The 17,672-nt window shown below is 40.1% G+C and overlaps 1 protein-coding gene across 10 annotated transcripts in view; it reads left to right on the plus strand.

Annotated features, from left to right (window-relative positions):
- Positions 1-17,672, plus strand: part of FGGY (FGGY carbohydrate kinase domain containing) — a 274,220-nt gene that overhangs the window by 219,841 nt on the left and 36,707 nt on the right. The window contains exon 15 of one of the 10 annotated variants that reach the window (XM_061633208.1): positions 12,451-13,009. The exons of the other annotated variants lie outside the window; for them this stretch is intronic. Coding sequence (XP_061489192.1) covers positions 12,451-12,459 — 9 coding nt within the window. The 3' untranslated portion in view covers positions 12,460-13,009. Of the gene's footprint in view, positions 1-12,450; positions 13,010-17,672 lie in introns of those variants that run through there. 10 annotated transcript variants of the gene reach the window in all.

Here is a 17,672-nt window from a genome sequence, read left to right on the forward strand (position 1 = left end):
AGGTCCTTGTATTAATTTACAAAGCCCTGAACAACTTAGGTCCAGGGTATCTTAGGGAGCGCCTGAACCCTTATATCCTTTCATCTGCGGAAGCGGCTTTGGTTGTCCCCCCCAAGTTGGCAAGGCTCATTTAAAATCGACATAAAATTGAACCTTCAGTGTCATCTGGAATGCTCTGCCAACAGAGTTTCAGCAGGCGCCTTCTGTTTTAACTTTCAAGCGCCTGCTGAGAACCTTTGTGTTCCACCAGGCTTATGCAGGCAGTTAAGAACATGCTTTTTTCACAACTGACCTTTGTTTTTATTGTATTTTTAATGTTTTTCGTTCCATGATGGTGGTGGTTGTAAACTTGTTGGAAAAAGCTTTGATGTTTTTAATGACATAACAGTATACAAATACTTTTATATATAAATAAATAAAAAGTTCAGTTCATGTCCTGTTCCTACTACTTGTGAGACTCAGACTCTGTGGTTAGGTTGGAGAGCCTTCTAGCTGGGCGAGGTCTGAGAGAGCATGTGAGCAACCAAATCACTAGAGCAAGAGTGTTGAGTGAAGGAGCTGGTCTAAAGAGGTATTTACACCAGAAACAGTAAGAAAGCAACTGAGCAGTTACAGGATTGGTGCTGTCCCACAGAGCTGAACTTACAAGATCTGAACAGGGTGGTTCATGACAGATGCTCTTGGAGGTCACTGATTCATAGGGTCGCCATAAGTCGTAATCAACTTGAAGGCACATAACAACAAATCCCTTCCTGGAGCATACAAAGGCCCTGATCCAGAGCACTCATCAGCTCATGCTTCTTCTCAAGAAGAGCTCAGAGAAGGGAAGCTTTGTGCTGCCAGATGTGCATTGCACCTTCTACTTTTAAGTAGAGCCTTTTAAGCTCTTTAAGCCGAGATCTTTCTCATTCTGCATATGTATTGTAATTGTTTTTAGATGTTGGTTTTTAAATGTTTTAATTTGTTTTATGTTTTGTGTGTTTGCTGCCCTGGTCTCCTTTGGGAGGAAGAATGGAATATAAATTTAATAAATAATACTCCTAGTCGAAAAGATAGTTGTGGAGTGTCAAGCATGGATGTGTGATCAGTCAGGATGTGTCATATTACCCAGTTCTGCAGACTCCCTGAATGGGGAATATTCCAAAGTGACAATCTTGGAGTATTTCTTGGGATACACTAGCTCCCTTTGTTCCCTGCACATAAAGGTTTATGTACCTAATTGCTTCTCTAAGGAGGTCTTGTCCAGTTCTAATTTTCTGCTGGCCTTGTCAAGAAAGAGGTGGAACATGACACTTCAAGACATGGGTTCAGATACTAACTGGTCCTCAATGTCAGGAGATGTCTGCGACTTCCTGGGTTGGTGAGCTGGGTGATTTTTCTGATCTAAAAAAATGCCTACTCAATCAAGCTTTGCAAAAAGTCTTCCCATGTTTAATTTAAAATGTTGAATGCTAAACACACTCAAAGGGAATAAGTTCTATTGTTATGGGGATATCCTCAGAAATAGTCATTTAAGTAGCCTTTATTTAAGATAGTAATGTTATTTACAATTAGGGATCGGCAAATCTGTCAATTTTGGTTTCTCTCTCTTTCTCATTTTTCTGCTCTTAAGTTGTTCTCCACATTTCCACATCAGTTTGCAATTTAAAAAAACAGCCAAATCCTCATAAAAATCCAGCTGCATTTTAGTGTTGATTTATCCAAATATAAACAATTTGTATGCAATCATACACAATACTCACATTTTTGCAAAGCAATTTTCTGTTATATAATGCAATTGTGTATGCCATTTTCATGAATATATGCATTTTATGCACACTTTATTGTCATATATGCATTTTTATATACATTATTTGGCTGGAGATCTGCGCTGCAAAATTCAGAAAAGTGCATATTTCTAAGGATGGCGGCGTTTCAGTTTGCTTATTGTTTTGGAAAGTGCAAATTATGTAGGTTTGCCAACAAATGCAGACTGAATTAAATTTCTCCCTCAGCCCTATTTACAACCTGTTTTTAGAGGAAAACCATTAGTTTGGGGAGCACTAGTCACCCCTACATATGCTTTTGTTGTGTTGTGCAAGCTAGATTTGTAGTTCTAGCTTTGTTTGAATTCTGAAACATACTGGGACTTAATTCAATCCATTAGTGGGTCTGCCACAACCTATAACATCCTTAATTTGCACTAAGCCTTGTTGCGTGTCATGGTGGCTTTCTTGTACAAGCTGCTTTTGATGGGTACAGAAACTTCTGACATTTTGCTAGTCCAGACCATGAAGCTGTCAACATGAATTCATGCATGATGTGCTGGGGTTTTCTGTGTAAATTCAGTGACACAAATTCATGCTGATCATCAGGATACAAAAATCCAAGTTTGCCACCAGAGTGCTAAGTAGTTCTCTCAATCGGTAGCCATCTCTACTGTTTTTTTTTGTCCAACTGCACATCTTTAAAGAGGAGGACGTAGGCACAATGTTAATAGCTGAGTAGATCACATTAGAAAAACTAAATTGACTTGTGCCTGTTGAATTAGTTCATGTCTCCATTGCTCCTCTCTTTTTTTTAAAAAAAACCCTTAACAAACTGTTTTATATAAACTAGGATAAATTACTACTTAGTTGCTGTAGTTGCTGTAATCATCTTGTGTAAACATAATATTGAAAAAGAAAAGTTAATGAATCATTTTGTTGGCTTGCTGTTAGTGCATCTTCTCCTAAAAGTCTCCTGCAGTGTCAAGACACACCTTATTTCTATTCCTTTAATCATGAGGCTGTTGTTGGGCAAAGAAGGGAGAGATGAGGTTCTGAAAAGTCAGACAGGCAGACAGAACTAGGTTAAGGTGCTCTAATCACCTTGTTTCATTATTTGCCAAAGGTACTGCGTTCAGTTCGCAATTGTATTGTCAGTCTATAATTTAGAAAAGAGTTAACTGAGAACATCTTGCATTAAAATAAATGCTTTCTTTTTTTCTTTAATGCTAGGAAGAGATGCTCTGGTTTTCTTTTTACTAATTGGGTCAACACACTTCCCCATAGAAGCAGAAGCCATCTTTTTATCTACTGACCAAATGGGGAAAGTGAACATACTCCTTCACACACCACAAAAACAGCCTCAATATGAATATAGGAGCCATTTTCATAACATAACACAAAATGCAGCTAACACTGTAACTAGTAACTAGTACACACAAGATAACTAGTACACACTTCCCTGACAATCATTTTGATGCACCAGTTGGTTTCCTGATCAAGTTTCTTTATGTTTTCTGATTTGACTTCCAAGAGATTTGCTAAGAAGAATTCTTTTTAATAATGGTTTGAGATAAGAAATGTTTCTAGCATTTGATTTTCTGTATTATACCTAGTCCCTGTTGTAAAATGTGTCATTATCCTGGTAGCTCTCATGTTGGCATGACATAAAAGGAACTTCTGCTTTTCTGTGTCTAATCGTTCATCAAAAGTCAAGATCCCAAACATACTTTGATTCACCACCAGCAGACTCTTGTTGTTAAATTCCTCAAAAAAATATTACCGTGGCAGGGAACATTAAAGAAGGCAAGGAAGGGATAATATCAATCCTCTTACATAACGGAGCACCTTAACATAACCTTAACATAACTGTTCTTTTATTTGGGGAAATTCTTCAGGAAAATAGAGGTCAGATGGAGTAGAAACTCATAATATGGTTTTATCTCTAAAAGTGATCCCTCTGCAATATGGTTGTGATGCTTATGCTTGTGCATCCATTGCAGTTTCCTCTAATTCGACAGCTAATGCCAACCAAATTAAGGCCGCATCACACATAATGTTTTATCACAGGTATGCATTTTACACACATGAAAAAATGTGTGTTTTTCCTGTACGTAATAGTGATATATGTACCAGGCAGATATGATTTGTTTGCGACGTCTGCATGTGTGGACATTTGCTTTCATATAACATTTCAAAAGTATCCACATATCTTTTAGTTCTGAAATCAATCAATGTTAGCGGAGCTCTATGGGATTTTTTTTGGTATAAGCTCTGCTATGGTTTTCCTTTGGATGGTAATGTGTGGACAGTGTATTAATTTCTTGGAGCAATTGACCTGGAGGAGTGTTGGGAGGCCCCCTACAATTTACTGATTCAGCAACTACAATATGGTTTTATGGCAACGTGATGTTCTCACAGGCGGGTTAAGATGGTTAGCCTCATGTGCCATTGTTGTTTACTTGACATATGATACTGGTTGACATCTGTTACCCTTCTCTCCTGCTGAGCATTTGCTTTGCTTTACTTATAGCTGCGCATCAGTAGTACCACCAGAAAAGATCTTTTATGCCTCTGCATCTTCAGCAAAAGCAGCTTGTAGATAGGCTTTGTTAGGCTTCACAACATCCTATCATGCCTAAGTAAATAAATGAGTGATAAAATGGAAAGAATCCTGCCAACATGACCAAAGTGTCTCCAGCAAAATGCTTTGTCATCTGTGTTATGTGCTGTCATGCATTTGATGTATTATCTGATTGGTACGTGCTGTACAGTAGTGTTTTGTTAGTTGTCAGATAGGGTGATTTGTGGCCATTTTATATCTGTGGAAATTATGAGGTAAAAGCCAGTCTACACAAGAGCTACAGACTATAATAGGTCACAATTGCCCGAGGTTATAAAGTGCAGTGCAACAGTAACCAGTAGGTATAAAAAAGAATTAGTTGCATTTACTTCAGCTTATTACTGCTTGGGCCCTTTTTTCTATGCACAATTGTCTTAGGGAGGTAACTAGGGAAGGGTCCATCCTACTCTTCCTGCATGCTGTGCCCTCCTCCCAATTGGGGGGGAGGGGTGCATAACAATTAGTCACATTCATGTGAATGGGACCTTTTTTTCCTAAACCTACCTTTGAGGGGGATCAGTTTTCAGGAGGGGGCAGCTGGGGAGGGAAGGGCTAACTCTACCATCCCTGAATGCTGTGACACCCTACCTAAAACTTACCCCATGGCAATTAACATTTGGATTAAAGTTTCCATGGTGCCAATAGGAGCTTTCCCCCCCTGAAGCCTACATTGCTTAGAAGGGATAGAAGTTGGGAAAGGAAGAGGAGCGAGATAAAAGGAAAAGAGAGAAAATGGAATGAACAGATGGATAGGGTTTTGTGTGAGAGTGAGTGAAGAAAGAATGGGAGTACAATTAATGGCTAATTGATGAATGGGTTATGCGCTTGGAGAAATGAGGAAATAAGAGAGAGTGTAGGGCGGCCCCAGCCCTACCCTGTCCACCGTTTTTGCTCTAGCCCTACCCACTACTGACACCATCATGCCAACTGTTGGCAAGCAGCCCCCAATGTTACTTCAACAGGTGTCAGGGACAGGGTGGACTTGCTCACCCATGGCATCGGTGAAAACTAACTCAAAATCACCCAGATGTTGACATTTGGATGTCCATATTTTTTAGCTTCAGTCACTGGCTTCAGTTGAGAACAGTTCGTCACCAGAAATGGATAGCACCTCGGGGACTACATAGTAATTACGCTACATATATGTTTGTAGTTGTCTCTGAAGCCTTAGGACAGTGAGGTGGTGGAATTCTTTGACTGGAGAGTGTCAGGGCAAGCAATGAACTCTATAAAGTTTCTAAGGCCCTTGGGCAGCTTTATTCTAAACTTGCCAGGATGATTCTAATGATATTTGTGCATAAGTAAGTCCTGCTGTATTCATTAGGACTTCCTTCTTTCTGCTTAGGATTGTAAAATCTGGCTTTCTAGACTCAATGAACAGATTTGGGGACAGCAATGACAGCAAAGTATAAGTTCTTTTTGTTCCCTAATACCGTTTCCCCCCTCAATTCATATTTACAGTATAGATTTTTACTTTTTTCTGTGGCCCAGTTCAGCTGTAATTCTAAACTAGTATTTAGTGGTATGTGCACAAGCTCCTCTGGTACAGGTACAGGGAGAACTGATGTATCCATTTCCAGTTTAAAATAGGGCTACATCAAAGCACTGTTCCAGTAATAAACTGGAAGGGGTGTGTTTCCTCCTGCATAATGGAGCCCTGATTAAGTTTCCTCTTTCAAATTGGACAGAAAGACTTGCCTGAGTCACAGGTAGGAATGATGATGGCAGCTCCTTCCCCCCTCCCCAACTTCTTAATGTTCTTTGGTTCCCATTTTTATCCGATGTCATCATGAAGGAGGGGAGAAAAAGGCCACATTTACTCCCTGGGTGTTCAGGCAAGATGCCTTCATCTGAAGCACACAGCCAGGAAGGGATGGGAGGGGTTAGACACTGTAATGTATCAGTCAGAACTTCAGTGGAAAGAAGTCTTCATGTGCTCTGTTAAGTTTCTTAACTTTAAGTTTATTTTCATTATATTTATGGTATTACACGTAAATACATATTATATTCACTAATAGGCAAAAAACCTTGCGGTTTAATAATGTACCGATAGCCAACAGATATTTCTATCAAACTTTAAAAAGCAGGGAAATTGGGCAGCTCTAGTGAAAGCACCCGGGGAGCAGGAGACCTGACCTCTTCTCTGAGATATTGTACTGCCCTACAAATTTGTCAAAATGCAAACACAATTTAGGATGGTCTTTCACAGTCCAATCCACTTCCTGTGTAGCTTAGAAGAATTTGGTAACATGTGCCTCTGAGCATATGGTGAGTGGTGGCAACACCTGCCATCTCCAAAGATGGAGAAATAAATTTTTGTATGTTTATTGGTGTTCTTCTTACTTGGCTTCTTTTCTGTGTTACTACTGTTTCTACAGAGAATCTAATCTCGAAAATTATATTTCTGTCATTATTCATCCTAGAAATCTGTGTCAGATTTATTTTTATTTATTTCAAAGCCTTTTTATTGGTCAATGTCATATGATGATGACGATAGCCTTTTTTGTTTCAAACTGGAGGTTATGCTTTATTTCTATTTTGGGCGCATTAACAGTTGAATCTGAAACTGCAGTTTGATGTAAAATCAGACTGAGTACAATATGATGCTAAAGCAATGACTCTAGCTGTTGGAATAAACACACTTGGCCTGCCCAAGAAGCATGTTTTCAGCCTGCTATGCTTAAACTACTCCACATGGTCATGGTCCATGATCAAGTAAAAACATAGAGCACACCTAGAATTTTGCTAGAATATATTTCACCTCTCCCTGTTTTATCTTGTGCAAACTGAGATATTCCTCATGCCCATTGGCAACTATTCTGCAGAACACTCAGTGCCATTTTCCCACAATTGTTTTTGGAGCTTTTTTTTAATGTTGCAAAATGTTGCTGTAGTTCACGTATTCACAGAAACAGAAGCAAAAGAGAATGATTTACTACAGGAAATATCACTAAAATTGCAAAGTAAATCATACATATTTAAAGTGACTATCTCAACAATATCAACTGTTTTAATATAGTTGCTTCCTCCCTGCTAAAACAAGATCAGCACAGCACATGTCTTCTTTCTGTTATTTGGGCTGACTGCAGGTGTTGCCACCACTCACCATATGCTCAGAGGCACGTTACCAAATTCTTGCAAGCTACACAGCAAGTGGATTGGACTGTGAAAGACCAACCCAAATGGTGTTTGCATTTTGACAAATTTGTAGGGCAGTACAATCTTTCAGAGAGGAGGTCAGGAAGAGAAGAGGAGGAGATTGGGTGGGTGGGCACTGGGCAGAAGGGAAGCCTCTTTCCTTTCCAAAAGAAAAATGTTATGAACAGTATCATTCTTCTTCAGGGTTTCCCCCACCTTTTTATTCTACAGCAGACACATGTAGCCTCCCACCTAAATTTAACCCAAAGCTGCCCCTGGCCACATGCACACCAGATTGTTATTTCACTTTAGGCACTCATGGCTTCTCCCAAAATTCCTGGGAACTGTAGTTAATGAAGGGTGCTGAGAGTTGCTAGGAGATGCCCTGTTTCCCTCACAGACGTTCAATCTGAGCGGCTGACTGAGTAGCTAAACCATTGGAGCTCTGTCAGGGGAATAGGAGTCTCTTCTCAGCACCCTTCACAAACTACACTTCCAAGGATTCTTTGGGGGAAGCCATGACTGTCTCACGTGAATCAAAATCTGGTTTGTGTGTGGCCCCCTGATTAGGCAAGCCCAGCAGCTGGGAGTCTGGCTTTTAGAACACAGTTGGTTCTTACTGAGCATGCCCAACATTATCATTGAGTTCAAGCCAAAATTTCTTTAATTAAAAATCAGCCAGGCATGTTTTTAACTTTAAACTGCAGAAGATGAAGGTCAGAGTGTGGGGCAAGGTCACTAATAGGATTACAGGTACTCTGTGAACTTGGCTGATTATGAATAGTTATTTTGAATCCTCAGTCTTGATTTAAGACACGGGCTCCCAAACTGTGGTCTGTGTCATTCAGGTTGTCTGCAAATTAACAGGAGGCTAGAATTAAGAAGGTTAATCTGGATAATAATTTTGCGTTTAATGGTGGCAATATTTTTAATTGCTTCCTTTGTTTCTCGTATTTTATTGTATTACTATTTGAATTCTATGGAAGAATATGATAAATAAAATACGCTATTAAAATACGATTAAAATCATACAGCACCTAGCACAGCACATTACGAACAACTTTTACAACAAGGGCTGAAAAATCATTAAGTGGTCTGCCAAGAGACTTAGCAATTTTCAAGTGGTCTGTGGGGGGGACGGAAAGTTGGGGAACCACTGATTTAAGAGATATTTAACAGATTTTTAACCTGCCTTTCAGAGTTCCTACCCTCACAAGGTTCAAACAACATAATCATATAATTATTAAATAACATTTAAACATTAAAATAACATTAAAAAATAGCAGCTAAACAAACGTGCAGTTTGGCTGAATCAACTCTCAGCTTAACATACCTCACAGGGTTGTTGCAAAGATAAAAGGAGGACCCAGGAAGATTTGTGAGGTGCAAATATTTCATGTCATGTTAGTAAATCATGCAGTGATGCGAAAAACATGCACAAAGGCATTTAATTGCAACATTCTACAGTCCTGATATTTTACAGCAAATTAAAAAAAACACAACTTGCTAACACACACACATATATACACAAATACTCTTAAGCATGTGCAGCTTTACTGAACCAACTCCCAACTTAACCTACTTCACAGGGTTGTTGCAAAGATCAAGAGAAGGACAGGGAGGATCTAGGAAGAAAAGTGAGGTGCAAATATGTCATGTCATATTCACAAACCATGCAGTGGGGGTGGTGGATGGAAACAACACAAAGGCATTCCCCCATTGCTTTAACTGCAACATTCCATAGTCCTGATATTTTACCACAAATTACTTTCCAAAAAAACTTAACAATACACACATGCATGTACACATACATATTTTCAGCATGTGCAGCTTGACTGAACTAACTCTTACCCTAATCTACCTCACAAGGTTGTTGGAAAGACTGTACACACACACACACACACACACACAGAGAGAGAGAGAGAGAGAGAGAGGAGATGTAAAAATACATACACCCCATAAATCAAAACCAGTTAGTCATTGCAGAAGTTTTTTTAAAAATCAGTATTGTTCCTGCCAAATAACAGCAGTGACACCTAAGTAAGTCTTGCCTAATTGCCTTAAAAATAGGATTTAAGGGGGAGGCAGAGAGAAGGAGGGAAAGAAGGATTAACAATATAATCCCATGCTATGTCTGCTCAAAAGTCTCATTAATTTACAGCAAAATCCAGCCATGTCTACTCAAAAGTAAGTCCTATTGAATTGAATGGGGTTTACTCCCAGGTATGTAGGATTAGGATTACATCTTTACTCCCCAAAAATGAGTATAGGATTAAGGCCTCATCCTGGGAAAGTTTTCAAAACAGTCTATGAATCAGACAAATAAACTGTCTTGTTCAACAGCCCAGGAAAATTTAAACTTGTATGACTCCTGATATTTAGAAAACTATCATTGTAATGGTATCACATAAACTGCATGTACAAGTTTTATTTATGTTCAAAAATTATTTGATAGATATGCTATTTTTGCAAATAATTTAAAATTTTGTATGTACACTTTTATAATCATCACTGAAATTGTTCATGTCTACCAAGATCTTGCTGTGCTGTGTGTGATTCTTTGATCTTCTGGATGTGCACAGAAAGAGAAAAGTGGGCAGGCAGGCACTCGTGGTGCTACTGAAATAAGCTTGTTCAATTTTCATGATGTGCACACACACACACCATTAACCAATATGCAGATAAAAGCAGGAAAAGGCAGCCCTTTTCAGCCCTTGCAAGGTTTCTAGCTATTGCCTGGTGTTCAACAAATCCCTTGTCGGTTACTCTGACTTCACTCATTGGCTAAAAACCTGACAGGGTGGGAATTGGAACAACCCGCTAGCCCATTTCACAGAAATTGCAGGAAGGGGGTGGCTCACATTTTGGTGTCTAACCCTTTTTCAGAGCACTTGCTTAAAAAAAAAAAGCTAAGCATCTGGGCCCCCTGCTGGCCCTGGTCCTGGTAGAAATGGACTCTTTCTACCTGTCTATTGGCAGCCCTGGCCAAAGTGGTAGCATAAAATTTCATCCTCGTGACTATGCCCAAGGATGAAAAGGGAACAAAAGCATTGTTTAGCATTATGCTGAAAAGGGTCTGTGTGATAAAAAAAGTTTGTGCCTATTCACATAAAGAAAAAAAACCTGCCATTTTGATGCTTGCAATGGAATTGAGACAGTTCATAGTATGTAACCCTGAAACATCGCTTCTTTCAATGTCAGAGTCTCAGGAATATGTTAAACCAAACAATCAAGGGTGCATACCATCTTTAAAAAAATGAAACATTATGTTCTGTTCAGGTGTCATTGCAATTATGTTTATATTAATATTGGTCGTTGCTATTCACCCTGACTTATATGTTTGTTATTTCAGTAAAAGAGCCACTTTTTTTCCAAATGTAACATCTAATATTTGTAATTATGGACTGAGCAATCTATAAAATGGTTGGGAAATTATTTTTAAAATAATACAGTGATCCATTTACTGCATTTTTAATAGGTAAGGGTTAAGCAGGGGGTGGAGGTCCTCGCCCATTATTATTGTTTAATACTGACAGCACTGTGCCAGCTGCTTGCTCAGTATTCTACAAGCTGTAATAATGGGCCATCAATTCCAAATTTAATTTATTTTATTTTAGCTTTCCTTCATTTCTTTTGATGTGGGTGTTGTTTTAAAATCTGTCCTAGTTTTGAAACAAGGCCATCTTGGACTTTGAACTCAGTTGTAGTGATGAGGTACTGAACACCTAAGCAGCACACACACATCCTAATCATAAGCTCATTTACGTAAAAGTAATGCTCAGGTGCAATGAAACATCTTCACAAGCATGCAGAGCTTTACTGTTGATTGTATGCCGGGTAAGGCACTTGATACTGACAGACTGGATCACAGGCATGCGGGCCACCATTGGTTTAAAAGTGCTCCAAGAAAATCCCCTGCAGTTGCAAAGTTCCCATGTCAGAGAAAGCTAAGCCAAAAGCCTCCTCCCTAATGTGCTAGCTTCATGTATGGAGAGACATTTAAAATAAAGGATTTCTGACATGCATATCTGAGGCAATGCAATGTGATGTGGAATGAATGTACCACGTGCCATGTTCAGCATTTGAATTTGCTCTCCCTCTCCCTGACTCTGATGCTTTCTTCCTTCATTACCCATCCTACCAGTGTGGCATTGAAATCTGAGGAAATCTAAAACACAATGCCCTTTGAAATCACAAATATATGTAAAAAGTACATATTATATGTTTGCTTCAGGGAATATGAGTGTAATACCAGTGTTCCCTGCAGAACACTCACTCACGTGCACACATCTGAAAACAGTGACTGGACATGGGATGCTTAAAAATGTGTGTGCAGACCGGTATGACAACCACAGTCAGTGGTTTGCTGTAGGAGGAAACACTGGTGCAACACTGGTGTTTCCCATAGCAAAAAGCAGAGCTACTGATTCCACATAGCGCATTTAGAAAGGGGTGATGGGGTAAAACAGTTCAAGCATCTTGTTTATGATAGAGGTATGGCTATAAATCTCCTACTGGAGAGAGGGATGTTACTATTTAAACAATGTATATAAATCAGTGAAGACCATTGACCCAGAGTAAACTGATTTCCATAATGGGATTAAAACATACATGAATTATATAACATTTTTCCAATTTTTTTTTTATCACAAAAGGCATATTAAGCCATTGCATGCTTGAAATGTAGTGGGACCGCAGTGATTTTGTTTGCAAAACTGAAGTTTTCCCAGGAGTGTATAATTTTGGGACCTATTCTGTATGCAGGCATAATTCCTACTGAATTCTGCTACAATTAGAGCCATTTTGGACTGCAGAGAAAATAGTGCAATTAGAAAAGTGAGGATAGGGCAGGATAACCTGTTTTTTTATATATATATAGCATCTCCAAGTTAGCTATCTCATTTTCAGAGTGTACCTTCCTTAATTATGTGTACTGTATTACAGGCAAATTGAATAGTCTGGCCGCCCTCCCCTCTAGCTAAGTTGAAGAGAAACTTCAAGATGTATGCTAGAGAGTTGGAAACTTGATCCACCACATTAATTCCTCATCTGGGATTTGAACTCTTGCTATCCCAGTGCAGGAGATCAGAGTGTTCTGTAAGGAAACACAGGCATGTAGAGTCACTGTGCTAGCTGTCTGAAATGCCTGGGGTTTTTTTAAATGAATTTTTTGAAAGGACATGATGATTACTTCGTCTGGGGATTTGACACCAGCAATCTGAACCACGAGGACATACTTCAGCAAGCCTTTTTCATAAGGATGTTTGCTACCTCGCACGTACAGTTCTGCCCTTAATCCTGGAAGATGGTTGAAGAAGTCAGACTGCAGCTCTAAGCATCCTGACACAAAAAAATAAGTCCCGCTGAAATCACTGAGACCTCCTTCAACAAAAACATGTGAATGGTCTGGAAGCACTTGAAGCTAAGAAGTATGAATCAGATCAGGAGGACACTGGGAACCCCATGAAAACTGTTCTGAACTTTGTAAAGGAAGAAAAGGGTGTAATTATAATCTACAAACATTTAAGATCAGAGACCTCATTGTCGCATCATGGCAAGCCATAATGCCACTTTGCTCTGCCTTACTCAAGGTTCATGCTGGAAGGAAACAAATCACAGTTCCTTAGAGTTATGTCCAAACCCAGGGATCATACATAGTTTGTTTCCTTACTAGAAAAATATGCTCTGTAGCCAAGGTTTGTTTTTGCAGGAGGCAGAGCTACAACAAGGTTTTTAAGTAGAGACCTTATCCCAGTCTGCATCAGTGTTGGAATTGTTTTAGGGTTGTTGGTTTTTTTTAAGATGTTTTAAAGTTTTTTTTAAAAAAAATTTGTTTTGTTTTCAAGATGTTTTTCAGTGTTTTTGTTTTCCACCTTGGGCTCCTTCTAGGAGAAGGAGCGCAATATAAAATTAATTAATTATCACCTCCTGTCAGCAGTGTTGCTGCTGCTTACTAGTAGAGGTGAGGTGGTGGCAAGGTCTAAGCTATGTGGGCACACAAGTGGAGCAAATCTGATGTTCCCGTCTATGCACAGCCGTACCTTTGCAACAACAGGCATCAACAGTGCTGTCAGGAGGCTATTGTGTGCAGCTCACCCCACTGGCTAAAATACTTCAGTGCTGTTGGTTTACTGAGCATAGTTTATTGGAGCAAAACAAACCACAATCCCTGGTGTGGATGAAATGTTAAGCCAGGAGTTGTTTGTTTCTCACCAATGCAAGTGGAGAGGAGCAAAACAGCTCTGCTCAGAGAGTTGCAGTAAGTTATTATACAGCCACAAGAGTGGCTGTATACTATAGTCAATGTGGATTTTTCACATTCCGCAATGTTAAATTGAAAATACCCCCATGCCATTCTGATGCTTCCAATAGCTCATTTCAAAACAAAAACTTACAAAACTTATAGTCCTGAACTCAGAAACGCTTGCTTAGCAACCCTCTCAATTTTCATGGCGATACACAAAACAGTCAGAGAGAACTGAGAGTTCAAACCAGAGCTTGGAAAAGTTACTTTTTTAAACTACAACTCCCATGAGCCCCAGCCAGCATGGCCACTGGATTGGGCTGATGGAAGTTCCAGTTCAAAAAAGTAACTTTTCCAAGCTCTGGTTCAAACTATAAAAAGAGAGGAAAAAAACCCAAACCCCTTTTGGGCTTTTTTCTGTCAGAGTTTTCATAATATGTTGAAATTCATTAAAAATCAGCCATGTTCACAGAGTACCTGTAATCCTGTTACTGACCTTGCCCCGTACTCTGACCTTCATCTTCTACAGTTGAAAAGTTAAAAAAAATGCCTGGCTGATTTTTAATTAATTTAAGAAATTTTGGCTTGAACCCAATGATAGTGTCGGGCATGCTCAGTAAGAACCAACTGTCAGTGTTCTAAAAGCCATACTCACAGCTGCTTGGCTTGGCTAATCAGGGGACCACACCCACACCAGACTTTGATTTCACTTGAGACAGTCATTCCTGCAAAGAATCCTGGGAAGTATAGTTTGTGAAGAGTGCTGAGAGGAGACTCCTATTCCACTGACAGAGCTCCAGTAGCCAGACTAGTTTAACAGTCAGCTACTGTGATTGAAGGTCTGTGAGGGGAACAGGCATCTCCTAGCAACTTTTAGAACCCTTCACTAACTACACTTCCCGGGATTTTTTGAGAGAATCCATGACTCTCCAAAGTAAAATAAAGGTCTGGTGTGGATGACAGCTTTGGTTTAAATTTGGGTGGGAGGTTACATGTGCCTGCTATAGAATAAAAAGGTGGGGGAAACGCTGAAAAGCAATGATACTGTTCATGTTTTCCTTTTGGAAAGGTAAGGGTTTTCCCCTCTGCCCAGTGCCCACCTGCATAATCTCCTCCCTTCCTCCTCCGGATCAGTGTTGGACTACGACCTGGGAGACCAGGGTTCGAATCCCCACACAGCCATGAAGCTGATTGGGTAACCTTGGGCCAGTCACTGCCTCTCAGCCTCAGAGGAAGGCAATGGTAAAACCACCTCTGAATACCATTTGCCATGAAAACCCTATTCAAAGGGTCACAATAAGTCCGGTCGACTTGAAGGCAGTCCATTTCCATTTTCAAACATGATTGCACAGAAATAAATCCCATTGAACTCAAAAATTATGCAAATGATCAAACCCACCCTCTTTTCTCCCTCCTATCCCCTCCCTCTTGCCCCTCCCTCCCCGTTCCCTTCCTTTGCCCCTCCCTCCCCATCCCCTTCCAATCCCCTCCTTCCCCTTTCCCCCTCGTCTCCCTTCCCTTCCTCCTCCCCATGGTCAGTTTTACCTATCTTAAGCATGATTGCACGGAAGTAAATAGTATTGAACTCTATAAGCATGCTAATGATCAAACCTGCCCTCACCTCCCCCTTCCTTTTCCCCGCTCCAATTCGCTCCTTCCCACTCCCCCTCCTCCTCCCCGATGGTCAGTTTTTCCTATCCTAACCATGACGTCACAGGAGTAAATCCCATTGAACTCAATAAGCATGCAAATGATCAGACCTGCTTTCTCCTCCTTCCCGTCTCCTCTCCCTTCCTCCTCCCCCCTCTTCCTTCCTCCTCCCCTGCTCACTCCAGCCCTCCCTTCCTCCCCCCAGTCAGCTTTACCTATCCTAAGCATGATTGCACAGGAGTAAATTGCACTGAACTGAACTGAATAAACTAAATAAATAACATGCAAATGACCAAACCTCCTCATCCCCTCCTGCCTGCTCCCATCCCAGTCTTCCCCTCTGCCTTTCCTCCCCTCCCTTCTCCTCCCCTCCCCATCCCCTGTGGTCAGTTTCACCTATCCTAAGCATGATTGCAAGGGAGTAAATCCCACTGAACTCAATAAGCATGCAAATGATCAATCCATTCTCAGCAAACTTGCACAGGATCCCATTTCTTACCTGCCGGATTAAAAAGCAGGGAAATTCACTAACAGGCAAAAAACCTTGCAGTTTAAGAACATGCCTGTAGCCAACAGATATTTCTATCAATCTTTAAAAAGCAGGGAAATTGGGCAGCTATAGTAAATGCACCAGGGGAGCAGGAGACCTGACCTCTTCTCTGAGATATTGGACTGCCCTACAAATTTGTCAAAATGCAAACACAATTTAGGTTGGTCTTTCACAGTCCAATCCACTTGCTGTGTAGCTTGGAAGAATTTGGTAACATGTGCCTCTGAGCATAGGGTGAGTAGTGGCAACACCTGCAATCAGCCCAAATAATATAAAGAAGACGTGCTGTGCTGATCTTGTTTTAGCAGGGAGGAAGCAACATTATTAAGATAGTTGATATAGTTCAGATGGTCACTTTAAATGTCTGATTTCCTTTGCCATTTTAGTGAAGTTTTCTATAGGAAATCATTTTCTTTTGTTTCTATTTCTGTGAATATGTGAACAACAGCAACACTTTGCAAAATTTACACTAAAAACTCCAAACATAGTTGTGGGATAATGGCACTGACTTCTGCAGAATAGTCTCCAGTAGACCTCAGGAGTGTCTCAATTTGCACAAGATAAAACAGCAGGAGGTGAAATATATTCTAGCAAAGTGCTAGGTGTGCTCTATGTTTTTAATTGACCGTGCCCACCTTGCCTTAAATGAAGTGGTTTAAACATAACAGGCTAAAAACATGCATCCTCTTTCTTCCAACATCTAGAATCATTCCTGAAGTAGCAACTTATTGTAATCAGTCTGATTTTACATCAAACTGCAGTTTCAGTTTCAACTGTTAATGCACCCAAAATAGAAATAGAACATAACCTCCAATTTCAAATGCAAAAGGCTGTCTTCACCATCATATGACATGGACCAATAAAAAGGCTTTCAAATTAATAAGAATAAATGGTGGTAACAGTATGATGTTAGGCCTGCCTTCTACATCTGACCTTTCTGTATCTATGCTATGGCCAGTATAGACAGAGAATGGTAGTCTGGCACATTTCTACTACGTTTTGCCCATGGGCTGATTCAAACTTGCATGCACATCACTCTGTGATGTACTACTGGGTTACTAGTAGCTCATACATGAACTGCCTCCATTAATATGTATTGGATACAAGGTGGTTTAAAATGTTTACTTGAGATGTCTGGTATGTGATTACTTATTCACACACGCAAGTCATCACTTGATGCCATAACCATGCATGTGTAAACTTTACTATGGTTAATATTTCAAGGGTTGACTGTTCCCAGATGAGACTAACCAGGTAATCAACATCATAGGTCCTGCTCTGTCTTCCCCCTTACCTAAAGGCTTGTACATGACAGGGCCTTTTCAGTTGTCGCACCAAGGCTTTAGCATTCCTTCAAAGAAGTCTGTTTAGCCTCTTCACTGCTTGTTTTTCAGTGCCTAATGTAAACTGTTATTTCAGTGTGCCTTTCAGTCAAGTAACAGATGGTTATTATTTCTGCTGATGTGATGTCTTTCTTGTTCTGTTGCTTCCCAGTAGGAATGTCATGAACTACAAGTCTCAAATCCCAGTCAAGAGACATGTGATTTCTCCTCCGCTGCTGCCACCTAGTCAGTAGACCAGATGAAGAGCCTGTATCTAGTAGTTAGGCATCTGTAACTAATCACTGTCTCCAGAATTATGTCCTGTTCCTCTACAGCAGAGGTGGAGAATCTGTGGCCCTCCAGATGTTGTTGGACCACAAATAAGAGCCATAGGTCAGTG

This window comes from Rhineura floridana, chromosome 6, assembly GCF_030035675.1.
Source record: "Rhineura floridana isolate rRhiFlo1 chromosome 6, rRhiFlo1.hap2, whole genome shotgun sequence".
NCBI classification, from domain to species: Eukaryota; Metazoa; Chordata; class Lepidosauria; order Squamata; family Rhineuridae; genus Rhineura; species Rhineura floridana.